A 25,521-nucleotide genomic window follows, 5' to 3' on the forward strand; every position below is an offset into this window, starting at 1 on the left:
CTCTCGCGCGCGGCGCGTCTCCCCGGCCGTCGACCTCTCGCGCGCGCGCGCGCGTCTCCCGCCGTCGACCTCTCGCGCGCGTCTCCCCGGCCGTCGACCTCTCGCGCGCGTCTCCCCGGCCGTCGACCTCGCGCGCGTCTCCTGGCCGTCGACCTCGCGCGCGCGCGCGTCTCCCCGGCGTCGACCTCTCGCGCGCGCGCGCGTCTCCCCGGCCGTCGACCTCTCGCGCGCGCGCGCGTCTCCCCGGCCGTCGACCTCTCGCGCGCGCGCGCGTCTCCCCGGCCGTCGACCTCTCGCGCGCGCGTCTCCCCGGCCGTCGACCTCGCGCGCCGCGCGCGCGTCTCCCGGCCGTCGACCTCCGCGCGCGCGTCTCCCCGGCCGTCGACCTCGCGCGCGCGCGCGTCTCTCCGGCCGTCGACCTCGCGCGCGCGTCTCTCCGGCCGTCGACCTCGCGCGCGCGTCTCTCCGGCCGTCGACCTCGCGCGCGCGCGCGTCTCTCCGGCCGTCGACCTCGCGCGCGCGCGCGCGTCTCTCCGGCCGTCGACCTCGCGCGCGCGCGCGCGTCTCTCCGGCCGTCGACCGCGCGCGCGCGCGCGTCTCTCCGGCCGTCGACCTCGCGCGCGCGTCTCTCCGGCCGTCGACCTCGCGCGCGCGTCTCTCCGGCCGTCGACCTCGCGCGGCGCGCGCGTCTCTCCGGCCGTCGACCTCGCGCGCGCGCGCGCGTCTCTCCGGCCGTCGACCGCGCGCGCGCGCGCGTCTCTCCGGCCGTCGACCGCGCGCGCGTCTCTCCGGCCGTCGACCTCGCGCGCGTCTCTCCGGCCGTCGACCTCGCGCCCGCGCGCGTCTCTCCGGCCGTCGCGCGCGGCGCGCGCGTCTCTCCGGCCGTCGACCTCGCGCGCGCGCGCGGTCTCCCGGCCGTCGACCTCGCGCGCGCGCGCGTCTCCCGGCCGTCGACCTCGCGCGCGCGCGCGTCTCCCCGGCCGTCGACCTCGCGCGCGCGCGCGTCTCCCGGCCGTCGACCTCTCGCGCGCGCGCGTCTCCCGGCCGTCGACCTCTCGCGCGCGCGCGCGTCTCCCCGGCCGTCGACCTCCGCGCGCGCGCGCGCGTCTCCCCGGCCGTCGACCTCTCGCGCGCGCGCGCGCGTCTCCCCGGCCGTCGACCTCTCGCGCGCGCGCGCGCGTCTCCCCGGCCGTCGACCTCTCGCGCGCGCGCGCGCGCGTCTCCCCGGCCGTCGACCTCTCGCGCGCGCGCGCGCGTCTCCCGGCCGTCGACCTCTCGCGCGCGTCTCCCCGGCCGTCGACCTCTCGCGCGCGTCTCCCCGGCCGTCGACCTCGCGCGCGTCTCTCCGGCCGTCGACCTCGCGCGCGCGCGCGCGTCTCCCCGGCCGTCGACCTCTCGCGCGCGCGCGCGTCTCCCCGGCCGTCGACCTCTCGCGCGCGCGTCTCCCCGGCCGTCGACCTCTCGCGCGCGCGGCGCGCGTCTCCCCGGCCGTCGCCTTCGCGCGGCGCCGCGTCTCTCCGGCCGTCGACCTCGCGCGCGCGCGCGTGCTCTCCGGCCGTCGACCTCGCGCGCGCGCGCGTCTCTCCGGCCGTCGACCTCGCGCGCGCGCGCGCGCGTCTCTCCGGCCGTCGACCTCGCGCGCGCGCGCGCGCGTCTCTCCGGCCGTCGACCTCGCGCGCGCGCGCGCGCGTCTCTCCGGCCGTCGACCTCGCGCGCGCGCGCGTCTCTCCGGCCGTCGACCTCGCGCGCGTCTCTCCGGCCGTCGACCTCGCGCGCGTCTCTCCGGCCGTCGACCTCGCGCGCGCGCGCGTCTCTCCGGCCGTCGACCTCCGCGCGCGCGCGCGCGTCTCCGGCCGTCGACCTCGCGCGCGCGCGTCTCCCCGGCCGTCGACCTCTCGCGCGCGCGCGCGTCTCCCGGCCGTCGACCTCTCGCGCGCGCGCGCGCGTCTCCCCGGCCGTCGACCTCGCGCGCGCGCGCGCGTCTCTCCGGCCGTCGACCTCGCGCGCGCGTCTCTCCGGCCGTCGACCTCGCGCGCGTCTCTCCGGCCGTCGACCTCGCGCGCGTCTCTCCGGCCGTCGACCTCGCGCGCGCGCGCGCGTCTCTCCGGCCGTCGACCTCGCGCGCGTCTCTCCGGCCGTCGACCTCGCGCGCGTCTCTCCGGCCGTCGACCTCGCGCGCGCGCGCGCGTCTCTCCGGCCGTCGACCTCGCGCGCGCGCGCGTCTCTCCGGCCGTCGACCTCGCGCGCGCGCGCGTCTCCGGCCGTCGACCTCGCGCGCCGCGCGTCTCCGGCCGTCGACCTCGCGCGCGCGCGTCTCCCCGGCCGTCGACCTCTCGCGCGCGCGCGCGTCTCCCCGGCCGTCGACCTCGCGCGCGCGCGCGCGTCTCCCCGGCCGTCGACCTCGCGCGCGTCTCTCCGGCCGTCGACCTCGCGCGCGTCTCTCCGGCCGTCGACCTCGCGCGCGCGCGCGCGCGTCTCTCCGGCCGTCGACCTCGCGCGCGCGTCTCTCCGGCCGTCGACCTCGCGCGCGCGCGCGCGTCTCTCCGGCCGTCGACCTCGCGCGCGCGCGCGTCTCTCCGGCCGTCGACCTCGCGCGCGCGTCTCTCCGGCCGTCGACCTCGCGCGCGTCTCTCCGGCCGTCGACCTCGCGCGCGTCTCTCCGGCCGTCGACCTCTCGCGCGTCTCTCCGGCCGTCGACCTCGCGCGCGCGTCTCTCCGGCCGTCGACCTCGCGCGCGTCTCTCCGGCCGTCGACCTCGCGCGCGTCTCTCCGGCCGTCGACCTCGCGCGCGCGCGCGTCTCTCCGGCCGTCGACCTCGCGCGCGCGCGCGCGCGTCTCCGGCCGTCGACCTCGCGCGCGCGCGCGCGCGCGCGCGTCTCCCCGGCCGTCGACCTCTCGCGCGCGCGCGCGTCTCCCCGGCCGTCGACCTCTCGCGCGCGCGCGCGTCTCCCGGCCGTCGACCTCGCGCGCGCGCGCGCGTCTCTCCGGCCGTCGACCTCGCGCGCGTCTCTCCGGCCGTCGACCTCGCGCGCCGCGCGCGCGTCTCTCCGGCCGTCGACCTCGCGCGCGCGTCTCTCCGGCCGTCGACCTCGCGCGGCGCGCGTCTCTCCGGCCGTCGACCTCGCGCGCGTCTCTCCGGCCGTCGACCTCGCGCGCGTCTCTCCGGCCGTCGACCTCTCGCGCGTCTCCCCGGCCGTCGACCTCTCGCGCGTCTCCCCGGCCGTCGACCTCTCGCGCGTCTCCCCGGCCGTCGACCTCTCGCGCGTCTCCCCGGCCGTCGACCTCTCGCGCGCGTCTCCCCGGCCGTCGACCTCTCGCGCGCGTCTCCCCGGCCGTCGACCTCTCGCGCGCGCGTCTCCCCCAGGCCGTCGACCTCTCGCGCGCGCGTCTCCCCAGGCCGTCGACCTCGCGCGCGCGTCTCCCCAGGCCGTCGACCTCGCGCGCGCGTCTCTCCGGCCGTCGACCTCGCTCGCGCGCGTCTCTCCGGCCGTCGACCTCGCGCGCGCGTCTCTCCGGCCGTCGACCTCGCGCGCGCGTCTCTCCGGCCGTCGACCTCGCGCGCGCGTCTCTCCGGCCGTCGACCTCGCGCGCGCGTCTCTCCGGCCGTCGACCTCGCGCGCGCGTCTCTCCGGCCGTCGACCTCGCGCGCGCGTCTCTCCGGCCGTCGACCTCGCGCGCGCGCGCGCGTCTCTCCGGCCGTCGACCTCGCGCGCGCGCGCGTCTCTCCGGCCGTCGACCTCGCGCGCGCGCGTCTCTCCGGCCGTCGACCTCGCGCGCGCGCCTCTCCGGCCGTCGACCTCGCGCGCGCGCGCGTCTCTCCGGCCGTCGACCTCGCGCGCGCGTCTCTCCGGCCGTCGACCTCGCGCGCGCGCGCGTCTCTCCGGCCGTCGACCTCGCGCGCGCGCCTCTCCGGCCGTCGACCTCGCGCGCGCGCGCGCGTCTCTCCGGCCGTCGACCTCGCGCGCGCGCGCGCGCGTCTCTCCGGCCGTCGACCTCGCGCGCGCGCTCTCCGGCCGTCGACCTCGCGCGCGCGTCTCTCCGGCCGTCGACCTCGCGCGCGCGTCTCTCCGGCCGTCGACCTCGCGCGCGTCTCTCCGGCCGTCGACCTCGCGCGCGTCTCTCCGGCCGTCGACCTCGCCGCGCGCGCGCGTCTCTCCGGCCGTCGACCTCGCGCGCGTCTCTCCGGCCGTCGACCTCGCGGCGCGCGCGCGTCTCTCCGGCCGTCGACCTCGCGCGCGTCTCTCCGGCCGTCGACCTCGCGCGCGCGCGCGTCTCTCCGGCCGTCGACCTCGCGCGCGCGCGTCTCTCCGGCCGTCGCCGCGCGCGCGTCTCTCCGGCCGTCGACCTCGCGCGCGCGCGCGTCTCTCCGGCCGTCGACCTCGCGCGCGCGCATCTCTCCGGCCGTCGACCTCGCCGCGCGCGCGTCTCTCCGGCCGTCGACCTCGCGCGCGCGTCTCTCCGGCCGTCGACCTCTCGCGCGCACGTCTCTCCGGCCGTCGACCTCTCGCGCGCACGTCTCTCCGGCCGTCGACCTCTCGCGCGCACGTCTCTCCGGCCGTCGACCTCTCGCGCGCACCGTCTCTCCGGCCGTCGACCTCTCGCACGTCACCTCTTCACTTTAGGACGCACTCCTTGTGCCTCAAGGCTACGCCATCGTGGCACTTTCTTCTGCCTTCAGGCAGGCTTGGTAGATTAGCCATAAACCGGTCCCAGGATGCTTGTTTCCGGTCCAAGGAAGACATGGCTTGGCAGTTTGGGCTGGACTGTTCCCATGAGGCACAGGGTCAGACTGATTTGCATATAGCCATGTCTGAACTGGGTGGCGGAGTGAGCTAAAGAATGATGATGGAATTAAACCCAGATCAGTTGACTGGGGGTGAGTGCTTGCAATGTTCAACACTCCGTCCATCATCCCCTTTGGTTTGGCAGAGTCTGTCATACCCTGTACCAACATGGGCCCTCTTCCTCACAGGATTCATGCCTTATTTTTATTTTGCTCTCTCACTGCATTTGCTTCTGCAACCGGCTGGAGGGCTAGCAGGGTCTGCTGTGGCTGGTCCGTCGGCCTCGCTCAAGGGCAGCTGGGCCTGCATACGCGCTTCCCGTCCCTTAGCTGGATGCTGCGCTCTGGGTCTCACACACCTCTTCTGAAGCTCCGCACACTCCGCATATACTCACCATGATGACAGTAAGTTCAGTCTTGGGCATTTCTTCCGCCTCTCCTCTGCCTTCTGCAGTAGGGGCTCGCAGTGTTTTCTACTGCTGCGTGACTCACAAACACGCTGTACTCTCCTCTGATCAACCACCTGTGCCAGGTTTGTCCGGGCTCCTCACCACGGCAGGCACCCCTCCACATGGGGAGGACTGTGCTTTCCTCCTCTCCTGTTGGGTCCCTCCATGCTGGGTTAGTCATTTCCATGTTTGCAGGGGAATAAGCAATTCAAGGCACATCCATCACGCATCTCGGCAGCAATTCCAGAGCTGCAGCCCACCAACACACTGGGCGAACACACTAGTCGCCAATGTAATGAATGGGACCCTAGGCCCCTATCACAGATAATGACCACGCAGACACAGTAATGTATTATCCAGAACTGGGAAAACAAAGAGGTATGCAGTTCCTAAAGTTGACGCAAGGTGTGTTAGAATCACTAAAAGATACCAGGGTGACACTGTGAAAATGATGAAATAAGCAGGAGTGAAGGTTACTCCTTCTGGAAAAGAAGACCCTCACACACCCAACAAGCGGGTGTCTTGCTTCATCACCGGGTCTTTGCTCCTTATCGTGCTGGCGGTGCAATGCCCGATCAGGCACCCAATGGGGCCTTCCTATCGGAGATCTTTATTTCCAACGCCGATGACTGAGGGTGGGGGGGGGGGGGGGGGGGGGGGAGAGTTAATTTTAATAGTTGGTGTAGGTGCATGTGAGGTGAAAGGTAAGTGTACTAAAACAAGGGTAGGTGATCCACTTCAAACAGTTTTAATAAAGCATGGTCACCATCCTGATTAAAATAAAAATACTCTGCACATATCTCACCTTTAGGTGTGTGAGTAAACATGCTAAAGGGATCAAAGGGTCAACATGTTTCTTGCCTTGTAATGTATTAAATGGCAATTCTTCAGGACCAAAGAAAATGATACGGCTACCTGCACTTTTTTGGTGGTGGCCACAACCTCTAAGAGGCATCACTGGTGGACACACGTACAGCACCCTAAAAATGTGTGGTACCGTGAGTAAAAAAACACAACCTGCGAAAGAAAAAGGAAAATTACAGGTAAAAGCATTATAATAAAAAACAATCAGAGATATCGGGTTAATTTTAGACAATAGGTGATGTCAAAATGAAACCGTGACATGCGTCGATTGTGAGCAATTGTTTGTAGGACTTACTTTGGGCTATCAGCAGCAAAATAATTATAAACCAACTCAAAGACCAGCCCAGGATAGGCTGCGTCAAATTATCAAGAGTAGTGCTACAAAACTCACCCTCATAGGCTGTGATGAATTCGAGGCCAGGGTGGGAGAGCACTAAATTTTAGTGTCCTAGAATATGGAAAGCAGATAAACAACAGACAAAAAAAAGTAAGAAGAAAAAAAACATTGTAAGGTATTGAAACCTATGTTGCATTAAACCTCATGGTATATTGGAGTACAAAGGAAACAGTCTGCAACTGAGACCCCGCAAAAGCATGAGCAACTCGAGTGATAAATAATGCGATGTCACCAGAAGGTTAAAATACACTTCACTGTGTTGGTTACCCGTGGAACAATGGGTACATGAGAGTCTGGGTTGAGTCGCTCAAGTACCTAACAGCGACCGTCACGAGGGTCGGAATGCTGTAAGTAACACGTTGGTGTCTTCAACACGCATCAAATTTGCGAGGAGATAGTGGTGTGAAAGAAACCTGAGACGCTGTCAATACAGCAAGTGGCGCTTATTAACGTAAATCCAGGCATGCTAAATGTCAACACACTCATGCAACAGAGAAAAAAAAAAACATGTGAGCGATAGTATCTTGCCATTGATCATGGAGGCAGTAAGGTATCAAACAGACCTAACGCATACGATTCACACAAACGGACAGCCTCTACTGTCCAGAGCTCGGAAGATTACAATACCTATTATGCGGGCACAGCCTAGTGGTAAGAGAGATATGTCTCGATACTCACGATTCCGTATTTAGGAAACTACCGTAAACCTAAGACCTCACCAGCCACTGCAGTCTGGTATTCGCACGTCCGACTAGTTCCTGGTTATGAGAACACGTCGGCGTGGAGCGCGGGTGCATGGAGGGCGGGAACATCCGGTAGAGAGAGGCGTGCCCCAGCATTAACAACTGGGCCGCTAACCTCGCTGATTGTGAATAGGAAGGGACGCGTACGTGGTTGTCATGGTACCTCGCACGAGGGGAAGACAATCCCTGTCGCTCGAGTGATGGTAAAGAAACCGGAGGGGTAAAAGACAATCTGCTCGCATTGCGGCAACCGGATCAACAATAGTCTCCTAAAGTGAAAAGAGAATATTAAATGTTAAAGAGAATTGAAAATCGTTAAATAGAGCACGGAGTCAAATTCAGTAAATCGACTTAGTGATGTGGGGTGCAAGCATACTTCATTCAGCTAGAATTGAAGGAGGCAGAAAAATTGATTTAAGTAAGCATGCTCCACGGAATATCTTCGTTGAGACCAGTAGCGTCTGCAGCCAATCTTATGACCCAACGCTGTTCGAGTCTAAAGAGGGCTTTTTTCGACATGTGGGGGTGGGATTCTAAGACAACCCATTGGAACGAGGTGGGAGCATGTCGTTCCAGGTGATAATGGGTCATCATCTTGGTGTTTGTTTTGGCGCATCTGAAATTACTTTTATGTTCCAGCATGCGGGTCTTGACTGCACGAGTGGTCATGCCTATTTATGGTAGACCACATGGACATGTCATAATATAAATGCAGTTAGAGGAGTTGCAATTGGTGTTTGCAGATACTCCAAGTCAAACCATTAGGAAATACCAATTCTTTACTGGTCCGTGTCTGGGGACACATAGAACAAACCCCACAGGGATAGTGACCCTTAACTGGAGGCAAATCCCACAACATTCTTTGTGACCTAATAGTTTGTTTCTTAGGTCTGGTATGTATTAGTAAATCCTTCAGATTACTAGTACGTTTAAATGCGAACCTGGGAGTTTCTAAATCCAAGTCAACAGTATTGAGAATCCCCCAATGTTTTTTAATGATGGACCTGATCCTATTGGAATCAGGGGTAAAAGTGGTGACACACGTAATAGATTGATCAGGTTCCTTGATGTTAATTTCTAACAAGCTCTCTCTGTTATTGTTTCTTGCTAGTTTTCGAGCCCGTGACACTACTTGTTTGGGATAGTCTCGCTTGATCAGATCATTCATGAGGGTCGCGGACTCTTTCTGGTAGTCTGCCACGGAGCTGCAGTTCCTTCTGATACGCAAAAATTGCCCGAAGGGCAAATTTTCCCTCAATGACTTTGGATGATAACTGCTGAATAAGAGGAGGCTATTCCTATCTGTAGGTTTACGGTACAGACTCATAGTGATCTTGTCTCCTTCAAGTCGGACAAGTAGATCCAGGAAGGGAACTTCTGTGTCAGAGATAGTATGTGTAAATCTCACATAGGGGTTTAAGGTGTTGATCCAAGTACAAAATTCTGTACATTTCGTATAGTCTCCTCTCCAAAGGATCAGAATGTCGTCAATAAATCTTTTCCAGAGCAGTACATTCGATGAGTAGGGATTGGTAGAATGATGGATTTCCCTAGCTTCGAAAGCCGACATGTACATACATGCTAGACTCAGCGCGAATGTACTGCCCATGGAAGTACCTTGGGTTTGATGGTACAATTGTGTGTTGTACTCAAAGAAGTTTTGAGTAAGGGCCAGGCTAGCGCATTCCATTATAAATGGTACAGGTGTAGTGGAAATACGCTCACTGCTACTCAGAGCATCCTCGATCACTTGGAGGGTGGCTTGTTGGGGTATGTTGGTATAGAACGCCTCAACATCCAATGTCAGCAAAAGGTCTATCTCCTGTGGGTGTTGGATACCCTTCAGGAGGCGGAGAAAGTCAGTGGTTTCTTGGATGTACGAAGGAGTAGTTCTGACCAGGGGCTGGATGAAATGGTCAACAAACTGCGACAGAGGTTCCAGAATGGATCTTATGCCTGACACGATAGGTCGTCCAGGCACTGGAGTAGTCCCTTTATGAATTTTGGGCAGGCAATAAAAGAAGGGGATCACTGGTTCCTTTGCTATGAGGAAGTTGGCTTCTTTCTTAGAGATCCAGCCTTCTAACTCAGCTGTGGAGACCATAGAGCCTATAGTTCTGGTCAACTGTGGAGTAGGATCATCCTTAATGGGCGTGTAGTATCTTGTGTTGTTAAGTTGTCTACGACATTCAATATCGTAGTCAACTGAGGACATGATGACAGTCGTCCCACCCTTATCTGCTTGTTTTGTTACAATAGTGTTGTCATTAGCCAGATCTCTTATAGCCAACGACTCACTAGTAGACAAGTTCTGGAAGGGCATTCGATTGGTATCTATATTAAGATCCTTTAGAACTGCCTTTTCGAAAGTCAGTACTTCCGGCGGGACCATACTCCTTGTAGGCGTGAAGGTTGATGGTCTATGGAGCCCTGAGTCATCGCCACTAGGCGGCGGATGATCTTGAAAGAACGCCTGTAGCCTAATCTTGCTAAATAAATTCTGGACCTCACAAGTGTCACGAAATCTGTCTGTCTTAGGTGTGGGGACGTAGCCCAGACCTTTCTGGAGCACTCTTTCTTCCACAGGAGTAAGAACTCTGGTGGATAGATTGATCATCAATCTCTCTTGTCCCTGGTTTGGCTCCTGGTTTACACTGTTCTGGGAGGTTGTTCCTGCCATTGCACTCTTTTTTGTTGTCGCCCTCTTCTGCGCCCTCTTCCTCTGCCCAAGCCTCTGTCTAAAAAAGGTTGTTCAGCTCTAGGTGGGAAGAAGGGCGGAGGAGGGCCTTGATGGTACATAGGATATTGCCAAAAGGGTGGTCCCTGATAAGGAGGCATGTTAAATGCCGGATAGCCTGGTGGCTGGAAAGGTCTCGTTTTCCTGTTGTTGCTGTTCCAGCTCCCTGTGCTAGATTCACTGTTGGTTGAGGAACTTCGTCTGGAAGGCCCTGAACTCTCATCTGACGAGTAGCTGGTTACTGTAGAGGTATAGTCTGCTTTAAGATAGGGGTATACCTTTTCTGTCGAAAACTTCTTTATATCTTTTTGAAGTTTAGATATTTTTTGCTTCATAAGGTACTCCCTATTCTCGGCAAGTTCAGCATTGATTTCTGCTAATTTAGTCTTGTATGCAGTTGTTTGGATGATGACTTTGATAGCACCCTCCGCTGTTTGGATCTTGATTAACAGGGCATCCGATATTTTTTGCGGTGTTAATGATGTTTTGAATAGCGCATCCTCTAGAAATAGGCGAGGAAAGTTGTTCACAATAAGCCCATTGGGAGCTATATTTGCTCTTAAATATTCGGTCATCATGGCACCATGAAGTGTCACTTTAAGCCACTCATGTTTAAAGTTGGATAATGACGTCCAGTCTTCTGTATGACTCCCAGAGGCAGAGCTGCCATCGGGGGCCAGCAGTGATATCCAGAACTGGCCCAGGTCACGTGTGCCCAGCCCCTTTTATTGGCAGGGTCACATATCCTGTGACACCTGTGATGGGTGGGTGAGTGTGGAAGCCAGACCTCTAGGAGTGGCTGGAGGAAACATTACTGTGACACACTAGAACGTGACCAGCCGGTCACTACACTATCCTCCTGTGACCAGCTTCAGCCCGCTATTTTCTCCCACATGAGCTAAACTCTTTTGGTCAAAAACTGGTTGTAAGAGAGGCAACTCTCAAGCTGAGCAGGAAACAGACTTGGGTCGTGAGCTCTAAAATCTTGGAATAAGTAGTCAACAGGGAGATAGCAACCTTAAAAAATGTCAAAGCGGCAGAGCCAGATAGCCTTCCAGCAGAACTTTATTAAAAACTATTAGGACCTCATATTTCTGAATTTAAAACCCTTTTTAACTCAATTTATATAGGTGATTCCTCCCTTGTGGAACACAGCAAATATAGTAACAATTCTGAATCCAAACAAAGAACCAAAAAGACCACAGACTTGCAGGCCAATCTCACTTTTAAATTGTGACTAGAAGATCTTTACGGGCATAATACCAAGAAGAATGGCAGGGCTATTTCCAAAATCATTCATCCTACCCAGAGAGGCTTCATACCAGAGCGACAATTTAATGAGCTAACATATCTGTTAATCTGGGCAATGGATATAGCAGAGTCATTAAATAATACTGACCCCTGACAGAAGTAGCACTGGATGCTGCTAAGGTGTTCAATAGGGTCAACTGGGCCTACCTATGGGAAGTCCTTGGGAAGTTTAGTTTTAACTAAGACATCATCTGTGAGGGTGCTAGTTGATGGATTATTATCAGAGGCTGTAGGAAGGTGGCATCTGACTATATGGTTGCCCCCAACTTTTTGCCTGGTATTTGGATGGTTTTTGACTAGTCTGGCTGGGATTCTGCTATCCAGGACCCCAGCCTATCTGCTTCCTCCCTAAAACTGATTTGAGTACCCTAGGTACATTCCAATTGGATACTGAGGGCACCCTACCAGCCCCTTGTAGATGGTACCCTAGGTACCCAGGGCATGGGTCCCTCAGAGGCCTACCAGGGGCTGCAGCACTTATTGTGCCACCCCTGGGACAGCCATACCAAATGACACCACCAGACCACTACTGTAGTCTGGGTAAGGTGGTGCTTGCACTCCTTACAGGGATACAGGTACCCTGTATCCCACCTATGTACAACACATGTATTGTCATTGGTCACCCCTCAAGCAGGCCTTGCTAATCCTACAAGGCAGGGTGCTGAGATATGTGTGAGGGGGGACCCCTACCTGAGTAGGGCCCCTCTGCAACCCTTGTAAAAATCATTGCTGCGTTGTTTGTAGTGTAGCCATACCATATACTCTTAACCGCATTACAAGTATATCGCGATAACTTGATAACTTGAGAATGGCTACACAGAACCATATCGTGTTTGGCGTCAAACATGTAGGAATCGTACCCCCAGTCCAGCCATGGGCATGAGGGCATGATTCCCCCCTGCTAGAGGGGCGATATGGGAAAAGCAGAAGAATTTAGACACCAATTTAAAAGTGCACACGTATCACAAAATGGATGCTACTCGTCACCCACACGGCTCTGGCTGCCTGTTGCTGGGCACAACCCCAGCCTCGGCAGCTGGACAATAGGGATCCCGTTGCAGGGAGGTGCCAGCACCTTCCCAGACAGGCTATGTGGATTGGAACTGGGTGGGTGCACCATAGGATGCCTTTCAGAGTTGCACGTAGGCTGCTACAGCGCCTACATTCTGCATACACCGCCTGGAACTGGTTCAGGGGCATCCTGCCCCTCGCCCAGGCGGGAAACACACAAAGGGGAGAGGGTGTAGCCACCCTTTCCCGCCTCAACTCTCATTGGTGGGCTCTGATCTGGACCCTCCCCTAATCTCTTGGATAAAGGTGAATACTGTGTCCCCAGAGCCTCAGATTAATCTTGGACTTCACAGACCTGACCTTCGACGAGCTGCTGCCCAGCTGACTGAAGAAATCTCCCTTGGGGTAAAGGAGTTACCCCCCTGCTTGGCAGGCACCTGAAACACTGCAAGTGACCCGGTTGGAACTTCGCTGCTCCTTCGGACATCGACGACTCCTCTGAACCTTGAGGTGGGTTTCCTAGCATCCCAGAGGCCAGTGAGTGTGCCCAGCAAGTCTGAGCACCGTGGACCGCGTGGGTGCCGAGATCCCCAATACCCCAGGACACCAGCCACCTCTTGTGTAGCACACGACCCTGACCAGTGGGGAAGTTGTGCTTTGGCCCAATATTGAGCCAACCTCTCAGCAGCAACTGTGCCAAAGATCAGCGCCCTAGCTCACTCCGGTGGCCCGTGGGCACCCTTTTACGCACTCCAAATAGCTGCCTCCCGCGGTCCCTTGTCTCTCGACTTGTGGGCCCTAGCGGAGGTCAATCTTTACTTTTAAGAGTTCCCCTGGTTGCTCCAGGCCTGCTCTACAGTCTCCTCGAAGGAGACCTCGCTCAGACCTCGTGGGTCTGCACCAGTAGCTGATTTGTTTATCTTGCGTGGGTTGCGGTTACCAAGGCTTAGTGGATCCAATCCGGACACTAACACCGCAGCGACCCTCATCCTTCGTGGGACAGTCGCCCTCCAGAAGCTGGCCTTCCTTGTAGCCTCCCGGAGCCCGTGGCTGCAGATCCAAGCTACACCTTTTCCACTTGAAGCACCCGACATTGAAGGGCTCTTTTCCTTGAGCTCCCTGGTCACTGTGCCGTGACCTAGACTCTGTCCCCTCTGCTTTCAGGTTCTCCTCTACAAGATCTACAACTTCATTCTTCACGACATCATCAACGCTTTGGCTAGCAGCAGTTTTGTACATTTTCCCCATTGAAAATCAGCCCGCGACCCGACATCGAAAACAACCTATGCACCCAGCTTCCCTGGGGCAGGTTACAGTGGTACCTCAGTACTCTCGTGGTAGTGGGCTCCTCAAAAGCTTAACTCTACGTTTTTAACTTTGAACTCCTGCTAGAAGTGTATTTTATCTTTTAAAATCAAACCGCGACATTCTCCATAGACTTTAATAGAGATCCCGATAGCAGCTATTACCACTGCACGCGCCTCCCGTGGGTCCTCTTCCTCATCACTTGGGGTGGATTCTTAAGGGGCCAGCGATCCTAAATGCCCTAGGCATGGTCTGTAGAATTGTCGTAGTGCTTATACCACTTTAATATATGGTTTGGTCCCCCCCTGGGGCCCTGTGATTCCAGTGCTATTTATTGTATCTATAAATGCTTGTTTGAATTGTAACTTTACCTCTAGCCTCATAAAGAGACTTGTGGGATTCTGTTTAGAATAAATACATATATTTTATATATATATATACCTGTGTGGACTACTCTTTCATTTGGTCATTCAAGAGGTTATCTATGGTAAAACAATAAGCTTAACACTCCTTCAAGACTTAGCCTGAAGGCCGCTCTCCACAGCTACCACTAGGATAGCTTTCTTTAAAGGTTGTCTTTAACCTATCACCTTAAGAGTCGAATTGGACTGGTGCATGGTGGCCACTATAACCAGTGACCAGCATATGCCAGGCCAACTTCTCACAAAGGCCTTTAATATTACTTGAGGGACTAGGCAGGGCTATCCCCTCCCACCATTATTTGACCTCTATATAGAGCCTTTTGCTCAGCTGATCAGAGCAGATGACACCATTTGAACATTTTGGGCTGACTGTGAAGTTGGCATTATATGCTTATATAAGAGTGATCAGTCACTCAGTTCCACAATTGGAACAGCACACCTAACATTTTGGGAACATCTCTGGGTATCTAATAAATCAAGATAAAATGGAGGTAATGACTTGAAGGGTTGAGGAAATAATTCAAAACCAGAAGGAGCAGATGAGATTTGGGCGTCTACATAACACAGGACTTGGATCTCCCTAGGAAGAATCTGGAGAAAATCCGTGTTGAGTTGGAAAGAGCATTAAAGAAAAGGGATAATTTACAGCTTATGATTTTGGGTCAATTTAGTCGAAGATATGGTCCTCCTGAAATGGACTTCTGTTTAATGCAGTTCCCTTAACATTTTGCAATGCCCAAACCGACAAGATACAAGGCAAAGTGATTAGTTTTGTCTGGGTGTACAAGGGGTCAGGCTGGCATGGAAAAACGGTGAAGGAAGTTCATTGGGGGGTGGGGGGGCTGCCAGACGTTTAGATATAGTCCTATGCATTCCAATTTAAAAACTGCTGAATGTTGGCAAATGGAACCAGGTACTCCACCAATAGGGAGACTATATGTGACAATGTTGAGCAATCTAAGACAAAACATTTTTGAATAAGTTAGGGAATTTTAAATATTTTTAGAAAGTGAGACTGAAGACCTTAGTAGAAGCCTTAAAAATGTGGGTCGATTTACGGAAAGTCTTCAACCCTGCCTTATTATTCACATCTGGCACCAATCTGGGTGTTTGATAAACTTACTCAGTCGGCCTTTGAGACGGGCGGGATTTAATTACTGGGGATTGGGGGGTACCTCACAGAAGGATCAGATATTATTGCCTGTTCAACAAGGTCAAATGGAGAATTGTCACGGTTAAGAATTTCCAAATCCGGTCTTGGTGGGCTTCACAGGAATAGACAGAGGATGGTGGCAAAGGGTACAAGGACTTGATTAGAGCCAGAAGTGAAATTAGTGGCACTATGATACTGGTGGCTGAGGATACCAAACGTCAAAAACTGGATAGAATCTGGGAAGATGACTTACCGGAGATGAAAGACCTAGGGCAAGTACCTTTGAAAATTCTTAATGCAACTGTAAAATCTGCTGTACTAAAGAACCACCATTATTTCACCCTCCATAGAGCTTATTGGTCACCTCGCTAGTTGTCCAAGTTTGTACTTTATGATCCAAGGTGCCTTAAGTTTGAGTTTCAACTTGCAGACGACATGCATATGTTTGTAGACTGCCAAGTGCTGGCTCCCTTCTGGAAGGAAGTGACATAATGACCAAAGTGGTTGGGCATCAGATACAGGTAAGGCTGACGCTCGTCCTATTTTAGAGGGAACCCGGGGAAACATTGCATAATAAATAAAAGATGAAATAGATCTTTCATTTGGTGTTACTGGCTCACAGAGAAATAGGTTTTAAATGGATAGCAACAGAGCTCCCATTTAGCACAGACTGGGCTCCGTACGTCAACTATATCTGAAAATTAAATATTACATGCGATCCACAAAGTTTAGACAAAGTATTTAAAGATTACGTGAGATGGCAAACACATTTGTTGAGTCTAATGATTACACCTCATTTGCTGCATTAGAGGGCTGGAGTGGCAAAACAAGCAGGCTAATTTCACTTATGGGAGAAACCATGCAATGAGAAACTGATGGTGGAATGAGGACAAAATAAAACACCAAAAAATAACTTGGAACTGGCTCCCACTTTTATACAGTCACAGCAAACAAGGGATGTGGAATACCGGTCTGCATTTTCAGAACCAGTTTGGGTTGGTTCTTCTTTCAATAGTCCTCTCTTCAGGCTGGTCTCCAAACAGTCTGTGTGTAGTGATGCTTCTTACAGCACGGTGGCCTCCCGCTTGGACTATCAACAACAAATGGAACAAAGTGGTACAACTTCTGCACCAGGGTATCAATAGCCATGCCGAACAGTGACTGGGAAGTGACAAAAGGTAGACATTGCATAAAACGTCCCTTACACTCTAAACAGAGACTGCAGTTCCACCCTTGACCCCCTGCATCTACCAAATGGCAGTGCTGCAGGAAGACTAATCGGAAGCCCCTTGAACCAAAAGGACCTAATTACATTTCTAAAGGAACCTTGTTTCCTCCTGTCTACAACTTCAGTATCTAGGTATTCTCCCTCCACAGGTCCCCATGCTCTGGTTCAGTAGCACATAATGCATGTGCTACACAGGCCACATACATAAACACACAACATACACGTGGGATGTTAGCACTAGGATTATGGTTAGTACACAGAAGTGAAACTTTACACGGGTAGGCCAGTAGATCTCCACCCCAGTGACAAAAACACAACAACTAATTTACAAAGCATGGTAAGCTGCCACCACCGCTCTACATGCCATGACGGGGAAAGTAATCCACTGTCTGCAAAATGAGGGCACAGTCGGTGGGCACTTCCAGATCACAGGACAGGCCCAAGACCTCACTCATGTCAAGGGCAGGTCTAGGTTTCTGTGCACACAGTAGATTGTTGTGAGTCTACAAACAAAATAAAAAACAGGATAGCAGACACTTTGTCAGATCCTCAGGGCAGGGGAACAATACCATTCCATGTATGCAATGCAGGAGATATCCCCGGTGAAGCATGTACCAAGAGGGACACTAATTCCTAAAAGTCATAAACAGCCTTAAGGAAAACTGTGCAATTTAATTTTACGCTGCCAATTTTGCCTTGCTTCATACCAATGCAGCTTGCTTTTCAATCCATTATTTTACTGTCTCACAAAAAGCAACCAGGAATCGAGTAGCCTGGTCAAGGAGGGCTTTGAGGTGGTACTTGGCTGTTCCAGATTGTGGGGATGTTACCGGACGATGTAAAAGTGTGAGCAAAGAGTTGGATAAACCATTCCTGAGATAAGGGCCTCTGGATATTCCTGTTTGAGGTCTTCAGGATAAACTGACCACACCAGAGTAAAGAGACATCAAATAATAGTGCTGCAACCACATTTTGGTGCAAATCAAACATAATTTATCAAGCACCATGGCAGATACGGAGCCAATTTAGAAAAACTTTTCAAGCAAAGCTCAGCTGAACAACTGAACTAACCAGCATTTGCAAACCCAATAGACTTGGCCTTGGCAAGCATGTAATGTTTTGTAATAAGTAGTAGACGATTAAATAATACATTACAAGTGGAAATGCCACTGTGTAAAGGTGATATGAATATGTTTGCAAAGATAATTTAAAAAAAACAAATCTTCAATTAAAAAAAAATAATGATTGACTTACTAACTTTGGCACTGAAGTAGACTACTTTTTAGAAAGATGTGCACAAGTAAAACAAAGTAATCGCACTGAAAAGAGAAAACGGTTTAAATGGGCTGCTCCATACTGCATGCTACAATGGGGTGAAGCAAAATCTGAACATCATGTTAATAGACAATGGATGACGGTGGTTGATTGAAAGAAAAAAAATACACATATATATATATATTCACTTAAAAAACCATAGGTTTCACACATGTTATAGTTAGGTGGATATTTCTCTCGTAAAAACCAATGAAATTCCCCCGTTATAGTTAGTTCAGATAACTATAACTCGCGCGACCGCAATCCACTGCTGATGACGTCACATATTACATCACTCATGACATGGTCAGTGGCATCACTCATGACATCATCTTGTGATAGAGTGGCGGCCGCGCGAGTTATAGTTATCTGAACTAACTATAACGGGGGAATTTCATTGATTTTTTACGAGAGAAATATCCACCTAACTATAACATGTGTGAAACCTATGGTTTTTTAAGTGAATTTGCAAGGTTTTTTAAATGCTAATTCCTAACTATAACATGTGTGAAACCTATGGTTTTTTCAGTGAATTTGTACATTTTTTTAAATGCTAAGTTATGTATGCATTATTATTTTTTTTATATATTTATTTTACAATAAACTGCGCACCCCCGCGATTTAAAAAAAAAAAGAAAAAATTAAAATGTTTTTTTCTGCCTTCGGGGTCCTTCAGGGACCCCCTGACAAAGGCTAGGGGGTCAGGAACTCTCTACCCTGCCCCCTTTTCACGTTCGCCACCTTCCTTTTTCACTCTCGCACTGAAAACAAACAAAATGGCGGCCGACACTTCCTGATTTCGACCGATTCGAACGTTGACTAACATGTAACCACCAATCAGAATTACGCTCGCGCACGTTAGGGTGCTCGCACGGTGCGCGCATGGTGCGCGGCTATAGATATGTATGTGCTTTTAACTGCAATTTTCTCAGGAACTACTGAACAGATTGACTCCATATATGCAAAAGGCACATCCCTGAGCGGAGGACTACCTCTCTGCCAAATTTCAAGTAATTCTGTTCAGCCGTTCGGGCTGTACCTTGGACTAAAGGTCCCTATGGAAAATTGCATGGGGAAAACGCGTTTTGGGACCCCCCTTTTTTCTCAGCCCCCGCTTAACGAATCCCCCCGAGACTTTCAGGGTAGGAGCGGAGCGCCCCACCTATTTTGAAAATTTCGCGAGGATTCGTCAACCGGCGCCAAAGTTATTCCACATAGAATGTTGCGGATTTCCTATGGAAACACGGTCCTAACTATAACCATCTACTGGCGACCGCCAGTAGATAATATATGTATGTACGCATGTATGTGTGTGCGAGTTACCTGTTGTGAGCCACAATAAAGCTGTTTAAAAAGTGAACCTGAGCGTTCTGGAGCTTGTTTGTATTTGGAAGCAGGCGTGTTGAGGGAAAATTAAAATAAATAAATATATATATATTTTTTTTCATATTCATTTTGTGAAACCGAATGCCGTTAGAGATCTTTTACTGCCATGTTAAAATTCCATGTTAACATTTTAGTTAAGAAACTGCAGAGGTCCCAGAAAAATGCACAATGTGTGGAATGTAGACATTTTACAATAAGGTCTCAAACTTTAAATGAATTGACCACTTTAAAATAATAAGCTTACAAATAACGTACTGGCTGAGACTTGAGGTCGAGGTACTCCTCCATTTGGCACTTGTAAATTTGAGTCACAACTTCTGCTGTTTTTCACAGGCTCAGCTGCTTGGATAGCAGACGTCCTTGATAAGTTTGGAAGACTACGCCTTAGCTTTTCTGAATAAGTAAACAAAACGGATTGTAATATATTTCCTTAACAATGATAAACATTCCAATGCTCCATTTGAATGCTGACATTTGTATTTAAATAATTAGAATAAATTATTAAATCGCTTTAGTTGTTTTTTTTGTTATAATGAAAGATGTTTAGTCCCATAGAAAGACTCACACAATGAAAGATAATTGTCGCTCTGGCTATAAGCTGCACCTTACAAATTCCAGAAATAAAAAGGAAGAAAAACGTTATTTACCAGAACTAAAGTTCTTCAGTATTGGTATTGTTCATAAATTCACATGCTTGAATCCTCCCGGTTGTTGAGCTTGGAGTCCCATGGTGGACATAGTGTGCAGAGCAATATTAATAATACACAGAAATTCATCAACATGATCACAATAGCAGTCCATTCCAATCATTGTAAAAGATACAAACCTCAGCCAATCAGAGCAAAGTACAGTCTGTACCCCTCCCCACCAGGATACCATAGTTCAGAATTTGTAGTACAAGTGTTAACATGATTCTTTTTTTTATACAGGTGTGCCTGAGTTGGAGAAGAGGGTGGGTCACATGTGAAACTAAGAAAAATACCAATACTGGACAACTTCAGTTACAGGTAAGTAACTTTTTTTCTCCAAAATTGAGTCTTTCATATATTCACATGCTTGAATCAGGACAGCAAGCTGTTAGTAAAAACTGAGTATCGTTTAGCGGTTGGAGGGTAACGAAGGCTAAACAAGCTTACTGCACTGAAATAGATGATGTAGAACCAATTCACCAGTTGCTACGCCTCTTTTACTGTTGAGTCTAGACTTGGGCTCTCTAGCCTTTTCTGTAATAAGAGCTATTTATGCTCAATTAAATCATCCCGAGCTACTATTATTACTAGTGTTAAAATAATGACCACATCAGACAAGATTACATCGGTGGGCATCCTATAGAGGATTACCGGTAGTGATTATCTCAGCGCAAGGTTGCCAGCAGTGATCACTTGCATGCATCAGGCATGGTTGCCAGAAGCAATGTAAACAAGCATTTGCAATGCAATAGGTCTCACATTTACGCAAGTTTGAGCTATTGGCACTGTAAATGACAATGCCTTTATTTAGGTTTTGTTTTTTAAAACATAAAAAAGTGCATTGTCATTTACAATACCAATAGCTTAAACTTGTGTAAATGCAAGACCTATTGCATTGCAAATGCTCGTTTTTCAGGTTGATTCCTTCTCTGGCTGATTACCGTTACAGGCATTAAAGAGGCCAACATTAAAGTGAAGTCACACATTTATAGCACCTCCATAACTGTCCAGGGTGCTCGTAGCACTATGTGCCTGAGCAAACTGATTGCAGCATGTGGTTTGCACTGCTTGCAGCAGGTTCTGGGGCTGGCTCAGCTGAGCTTGCAGTGCCACAATGTAGCCAATTTACCCGACACACCAGTGGCACCAGCACTGACGTTAGGCGGGTCAGTCTGATTTTGCCCGTTCACACAAGCAGACTAGTGTGTAACACAGACACCCTTATAGGCTGGCTTTGCCGTGCTAGTGGGTGGGGCACTGTAGTGCAAAAGTTTTCAAACAGCAAGCAGCTCCCGCCGCAGCTGGCACCGTGTCTCCTATTGCACCCACCCACAAGTATTGTGCCTCAACTGATACTGAGGCTGCACTGCAGTCAGGTAGCCAGTGCAGTGCCATTATGCCACAGCGAGTCAATAGTTCTGGACTGCGTACAGGGGGAAGTCAGTCATGCAGCTGGCTGGCCCGTTCATCGAGCTCCACAGACCAGTAAGTGTCGCTGTGAAGTGTGTGTGCAGCTCTAACCTCGGAGTCTCTCAACTGAGGCGTGGTTTGCTCTGTGCTACAGTCAGTCATAATTTAATTTACTTTCGTTTTGTGTGCACTGCAGCCAGCAGCCCTGCTCCTTTGACTCTGAAATACAAGCTGAGCAGGTGCCCATTGTGGTGCAGAATGTGAAAGGGCTCCTCCTCTTGGGAGTGCCTGTTAATGGGACCTCCCGGGGCATGCTGATGATAGTGCCATGCTGTGCTGAATTGGGTTTGAAGTGCCGAGGGGTAATCAGGAAGGGCAAATGGCCTCAGGATGACGATCACCGATTTTTATTTAAAGGCCCCTCCCAGCCAGGCACACTGCTGTAATAAACCAATCTAGAAGTGAACCCCCCTGTTATTACAGCTGTAGCCCGCCAAAAAAGAGCACTTGTCCACGTGTTCACTGTCATTACACATGCATGCCCCAAATTGGAAACAGCCTGTCCCAAGTGACATTAAACCTGAGAGGCCCCACACTTAACAGCCAAGGATTTCAACTGTTGTTAAAACGAAGGCCTTAGACACTTGCAAAAGGCTAGACGCTCCTCACTAAACTGAACATTGCAGCCAAGAATTCAAATGAAGTTAAAGATGAATTAATTAGTACATAGTGTTTAAAGACACAATATTTGCCATTGTAGCTGTTATATGTACCGCCACTATTACTCAGTATGATGTTACTCACTGTATTTAACTCAGATGGATACAAGTTGGGGCAAAGGCTTGTCAAACTATTGGCTTTGCCAATACTATAGAGCAGCAGCAAAACAAAAATGCAAAAACAGCGTGATGATTTGTAATCAAGATTGTTGTGGCGGCCCAGTGTGATGACGTATGCACATGTATGCCTTGCCTTTTTATTTTTTATTATTTACGATTTCGAATGGCACCTGAAGCAGTCAATTCATTTTTGAAAAATACAAGTAATTTCTGATGTTTATGTTTCCCTCGTCTTCATTTTGCTTGCGACAGAGTGTCACCCATAATCGCTAAATGCCACTCAGAATTAAAGTGAAGTTATGAAAATGTCACACACAAGCAATATGGAACCTTGGCATCTATGCCTCTCTGCTGATGCTGTCTGAAGGTGGTGTGGAGGGGGGGGAGGGGAGAGTGAGGGTTGGGCTGTTGTGGCCTCTCTGTTGATGCTGCCCGAAGGCGGGGTGGGGAGCAGAAGAGAGCTGGGCTGCGAGGCTTCTCTGCTGATGCTGTCCGAAGGCGGTGGTTGGGGGGCAGAAGAGGGTGCGTGGCCTCTCTGCCGATACTGTCCGAAGGCAGCATGGGAGGCAGAAGGCTGAGCTACCGAGGCCTCTGATGATGCTCTGTGGAGAGGATGGATGGGCCGGGCTACCAAGGCTGCTCAGCCGATGCCATCTGGGAGGGGGAGGCTGACTCGGGACTGTTGTGGCCTCTCTGCTCACGCTGTCCGAGAGGAGGTTGGAAACAACAGTGTGCAACGAGTTCTCATTTCTCGGCTGCTTTCCATGCATGATGTGTGTATTATCGCCTCACATGTCATGCAGTGTCAGAAACAGAACACAGTGTATCTTGACTGTCTGTACCTTTCGTCACAACAGCGCCTTGTTGGAACAAGTGCTCCTCGGTGCCATTAAACTTAAATGGAAGCGGGCGCCGTGCTTGCGCTATACACATCAAAGCATGCAAGCGAACATGCTAGGCTGCAAAAATCCTTTAAAAAAGTTCTCCTCAGACACAATTAAAACACGAAAGTGGATGAAAACTGTTGTTAGGCAGTGCTGCTTCCAGAAAAAACGGAAGCGGCGTATCGCATCCACAGCCAACCATAAGCCTACTAAGAGGAGAAATGCCACAGTTAACAAATGGCAAGCGGCAGGAGAAATTACCCGGGAGTTTCACCCCTGACAGATACCTTGAAGTCTCGGAGAGACAGCGCATGCGCGCTGCCTAGGCGAGACCTAAAAATGGCCTTGTCAATTTGGAATGTCTTTACATGAGTAATACACAGCACGGTTTCTTCTAATTGAAGTTAGGGCTAAAAGTAGGGCAACCCCCCAGAAGAGATACTTTGCTCTACTGGTTCGAAAAGAGTTTCCCTCAGTTTAGATAACATTTAGCTGCCATGAGAGGAGAGGATGTCCTATTGGTGGGAAGATGGTGGTTTCCTTATTCTACTTCTGCCTTTAAGGCGTGTATATCATTATTCATTTAATTTGGCAATCATGCAATTTTTGATCATAAAATTGCCATGTTTGAATTAGCTTAATCTTGACAACTGCTCCAACGATCTTTGAGGCTTGTGGTAACCCCTTCCACTTGATTTCTTGGGTTTACATACATAGGACTTATCAAGGTCCAAGGAATTAAATGTTTTTTTTGTTTTTTTTTAACTGATGACGAGATGAAATGGTGTTAGTTTTCATGTTTCTTTCAGAACTATAGGGACGTTGTTAGCAATGAGGAGGCCATGTTAACTTTATATACAAGCTTGGGATTTTTCCGCCCCATTGCTTGCTTTGTGTCTACTTCTTCATACTTATCAATATTAATTCCATCTAATTTCTTCAAATATTTACTTATGTAGCAGGTTCTCGACCACTGTTCTTATTGGGGTCTATACATGAACACTTACACGGGATGTAGACTTCCATACGGTTGGGTGACAGATCTATTTTACATTTCCTTTCTTTAGATTATGAGAAGTTAGATATTTTTAATTTCACCGTGTTTTTCTTGGTTATAAATTATATATATCTATCTTTACACTCCATCTTTATGGAGGCAGCGAAATCAAAAACTTTAAGCCTGATTGTACCGTATAGACTGATGAAGTCTTATGAAGATTAGTGGAACTTATATTCATTAGTTTGAGAAATTACATTGACAATAGGTTAGTGGCTATAAGTGGACCTTTACTCTGTAGGCCATAATAGGCACTTTTGTCCTTTAACTTGGTTTATATACATTAACATTTACTTTTTGTATGTACTCAGGTCTCAGTCAATCCCAACTTTATTTGGCCTACTGTCCAGAAGGATAGGATTCTCATTTTTTTACTACAACACTTCTGGAATAAAAACATGGGTAATTATTTTGCTCTCTGCATCCTCTCCTATGGCGCCGAATGTAAAAAAAAACACAACAACAAAAAACTTTAGTGAATTCTTTCTGCTCACATGGTGAAGGTTCACTGTAGAGACTTACTTCAATTTTCCACACTTGGAGACTTTGGTGAGGGGCATTGCAGTAGTGCATTTCAAGTGACTCCTGCCCTGAGCTTTTACCGATCATAACCTTCGACTCATCTTGTTGTAAGTTCGTTTAAGGGTTTGGATTTTCTCTCACTACTAACAAAAGTTGAGATGCGGTGGAAGTCAATGTATCACGGTTTGGATGCACATGGTAGCTAATGTGCACTATATTACAATACAACCATCCACAATATATTATCTGATCATGTTTATTTGTGCTTCCCTCTTTTTTGCATCACTACATCAGCCTGGAAAAAGTCCAATATTGGATGAAATGTTCTGGCTGAATCATCTGGAATTTGTCATTACCGGACTAACTGTATTGAATGTTTGACTGTATCAAGTCAAAGTAAAAAATAACAAATTAAAAAAAACAACTTAACACTCAAAATGAACTCTGGACTTTTGATTTCGAAAGGAATGCATAAGGACCACAATTATTCTATATAACTGCTGTATTTACTAGAGTGCCATCTTTCAAATGGACTTGCTCATAGCTACAAGCACTCCATTATTATTTCATTTTTTTTAATATAGTTTGACCTGCAACTCTTGCAGGTGTGAGCCCCAACCCTCTAGTTAGGAGTTTTGTCATAACAAAATGGGCTTTTTCCTGGAGAAAGGACAGTTCGACTGCGTTAAAGCCACCAGGTTAGAGCCTTTTTCATCTGACAGTTTACCTGTATCTGATAATCGAATTAACCAGCTTTCTGCAACCACTGCTTATCCAATACCTCCTAAAATGTTCTCATGTGAAGGCAGTAGGGTGGGATCGAAAGGATGCAGGATGACATTATCCCTAAAAAGAACGTTTATTTTTCATTTTTCTTCTTGTTTGATTAATTAAAATATTACAATGTGATAACAATCGCTCCAGCTAAAAACGCCCGGGTTAAATAAAAAAGAAACGGATAAGTAGTACAAACATGATTAAATGAAGCAATATTTTTAAGTAGAGTAAATTTGATAT

The 25,521-nt window shown here is 50.8% G+C and overlaps 1 protein-coding gene across 1 annotated transcript in view; it reads right to left on the reverse strand.

Annotated features, from left to right (window-relative positions):
* SLAIN2 (SLAIN family member 2) overlaps positions 1–25,521 on the reverse strand; it is a 318,048-nt gene that overhangs the window by 52,095 nt on the left and 240,432 nt on the right. Inside the window, exon 6 of the mRNA XM_085642139.1 lies at positions 19,359–19,496. Within this exon, the coding sequence (XP_085498265.1) occupies positions 19,359–19,496 (138 nt within the window). The remainder of the gene's footprint in view (positions 1–19,358; positions 19,497–25,521) is intronic.

This window comes from Triturus cristatus, chromosome 2_2 (genome assembly GCF_964204655.1).
Source record: "Triturus cristatus chromosome 2_2, aTriCri1.1, whole genome shotgun sequence".
In the NCBI taxonomy this organism is placed as follows: Eukaryota; Metazoa; Chordata; class Amphibia; order Caudata; family Salamandridae; genus Triturus; species Triturus cristatus.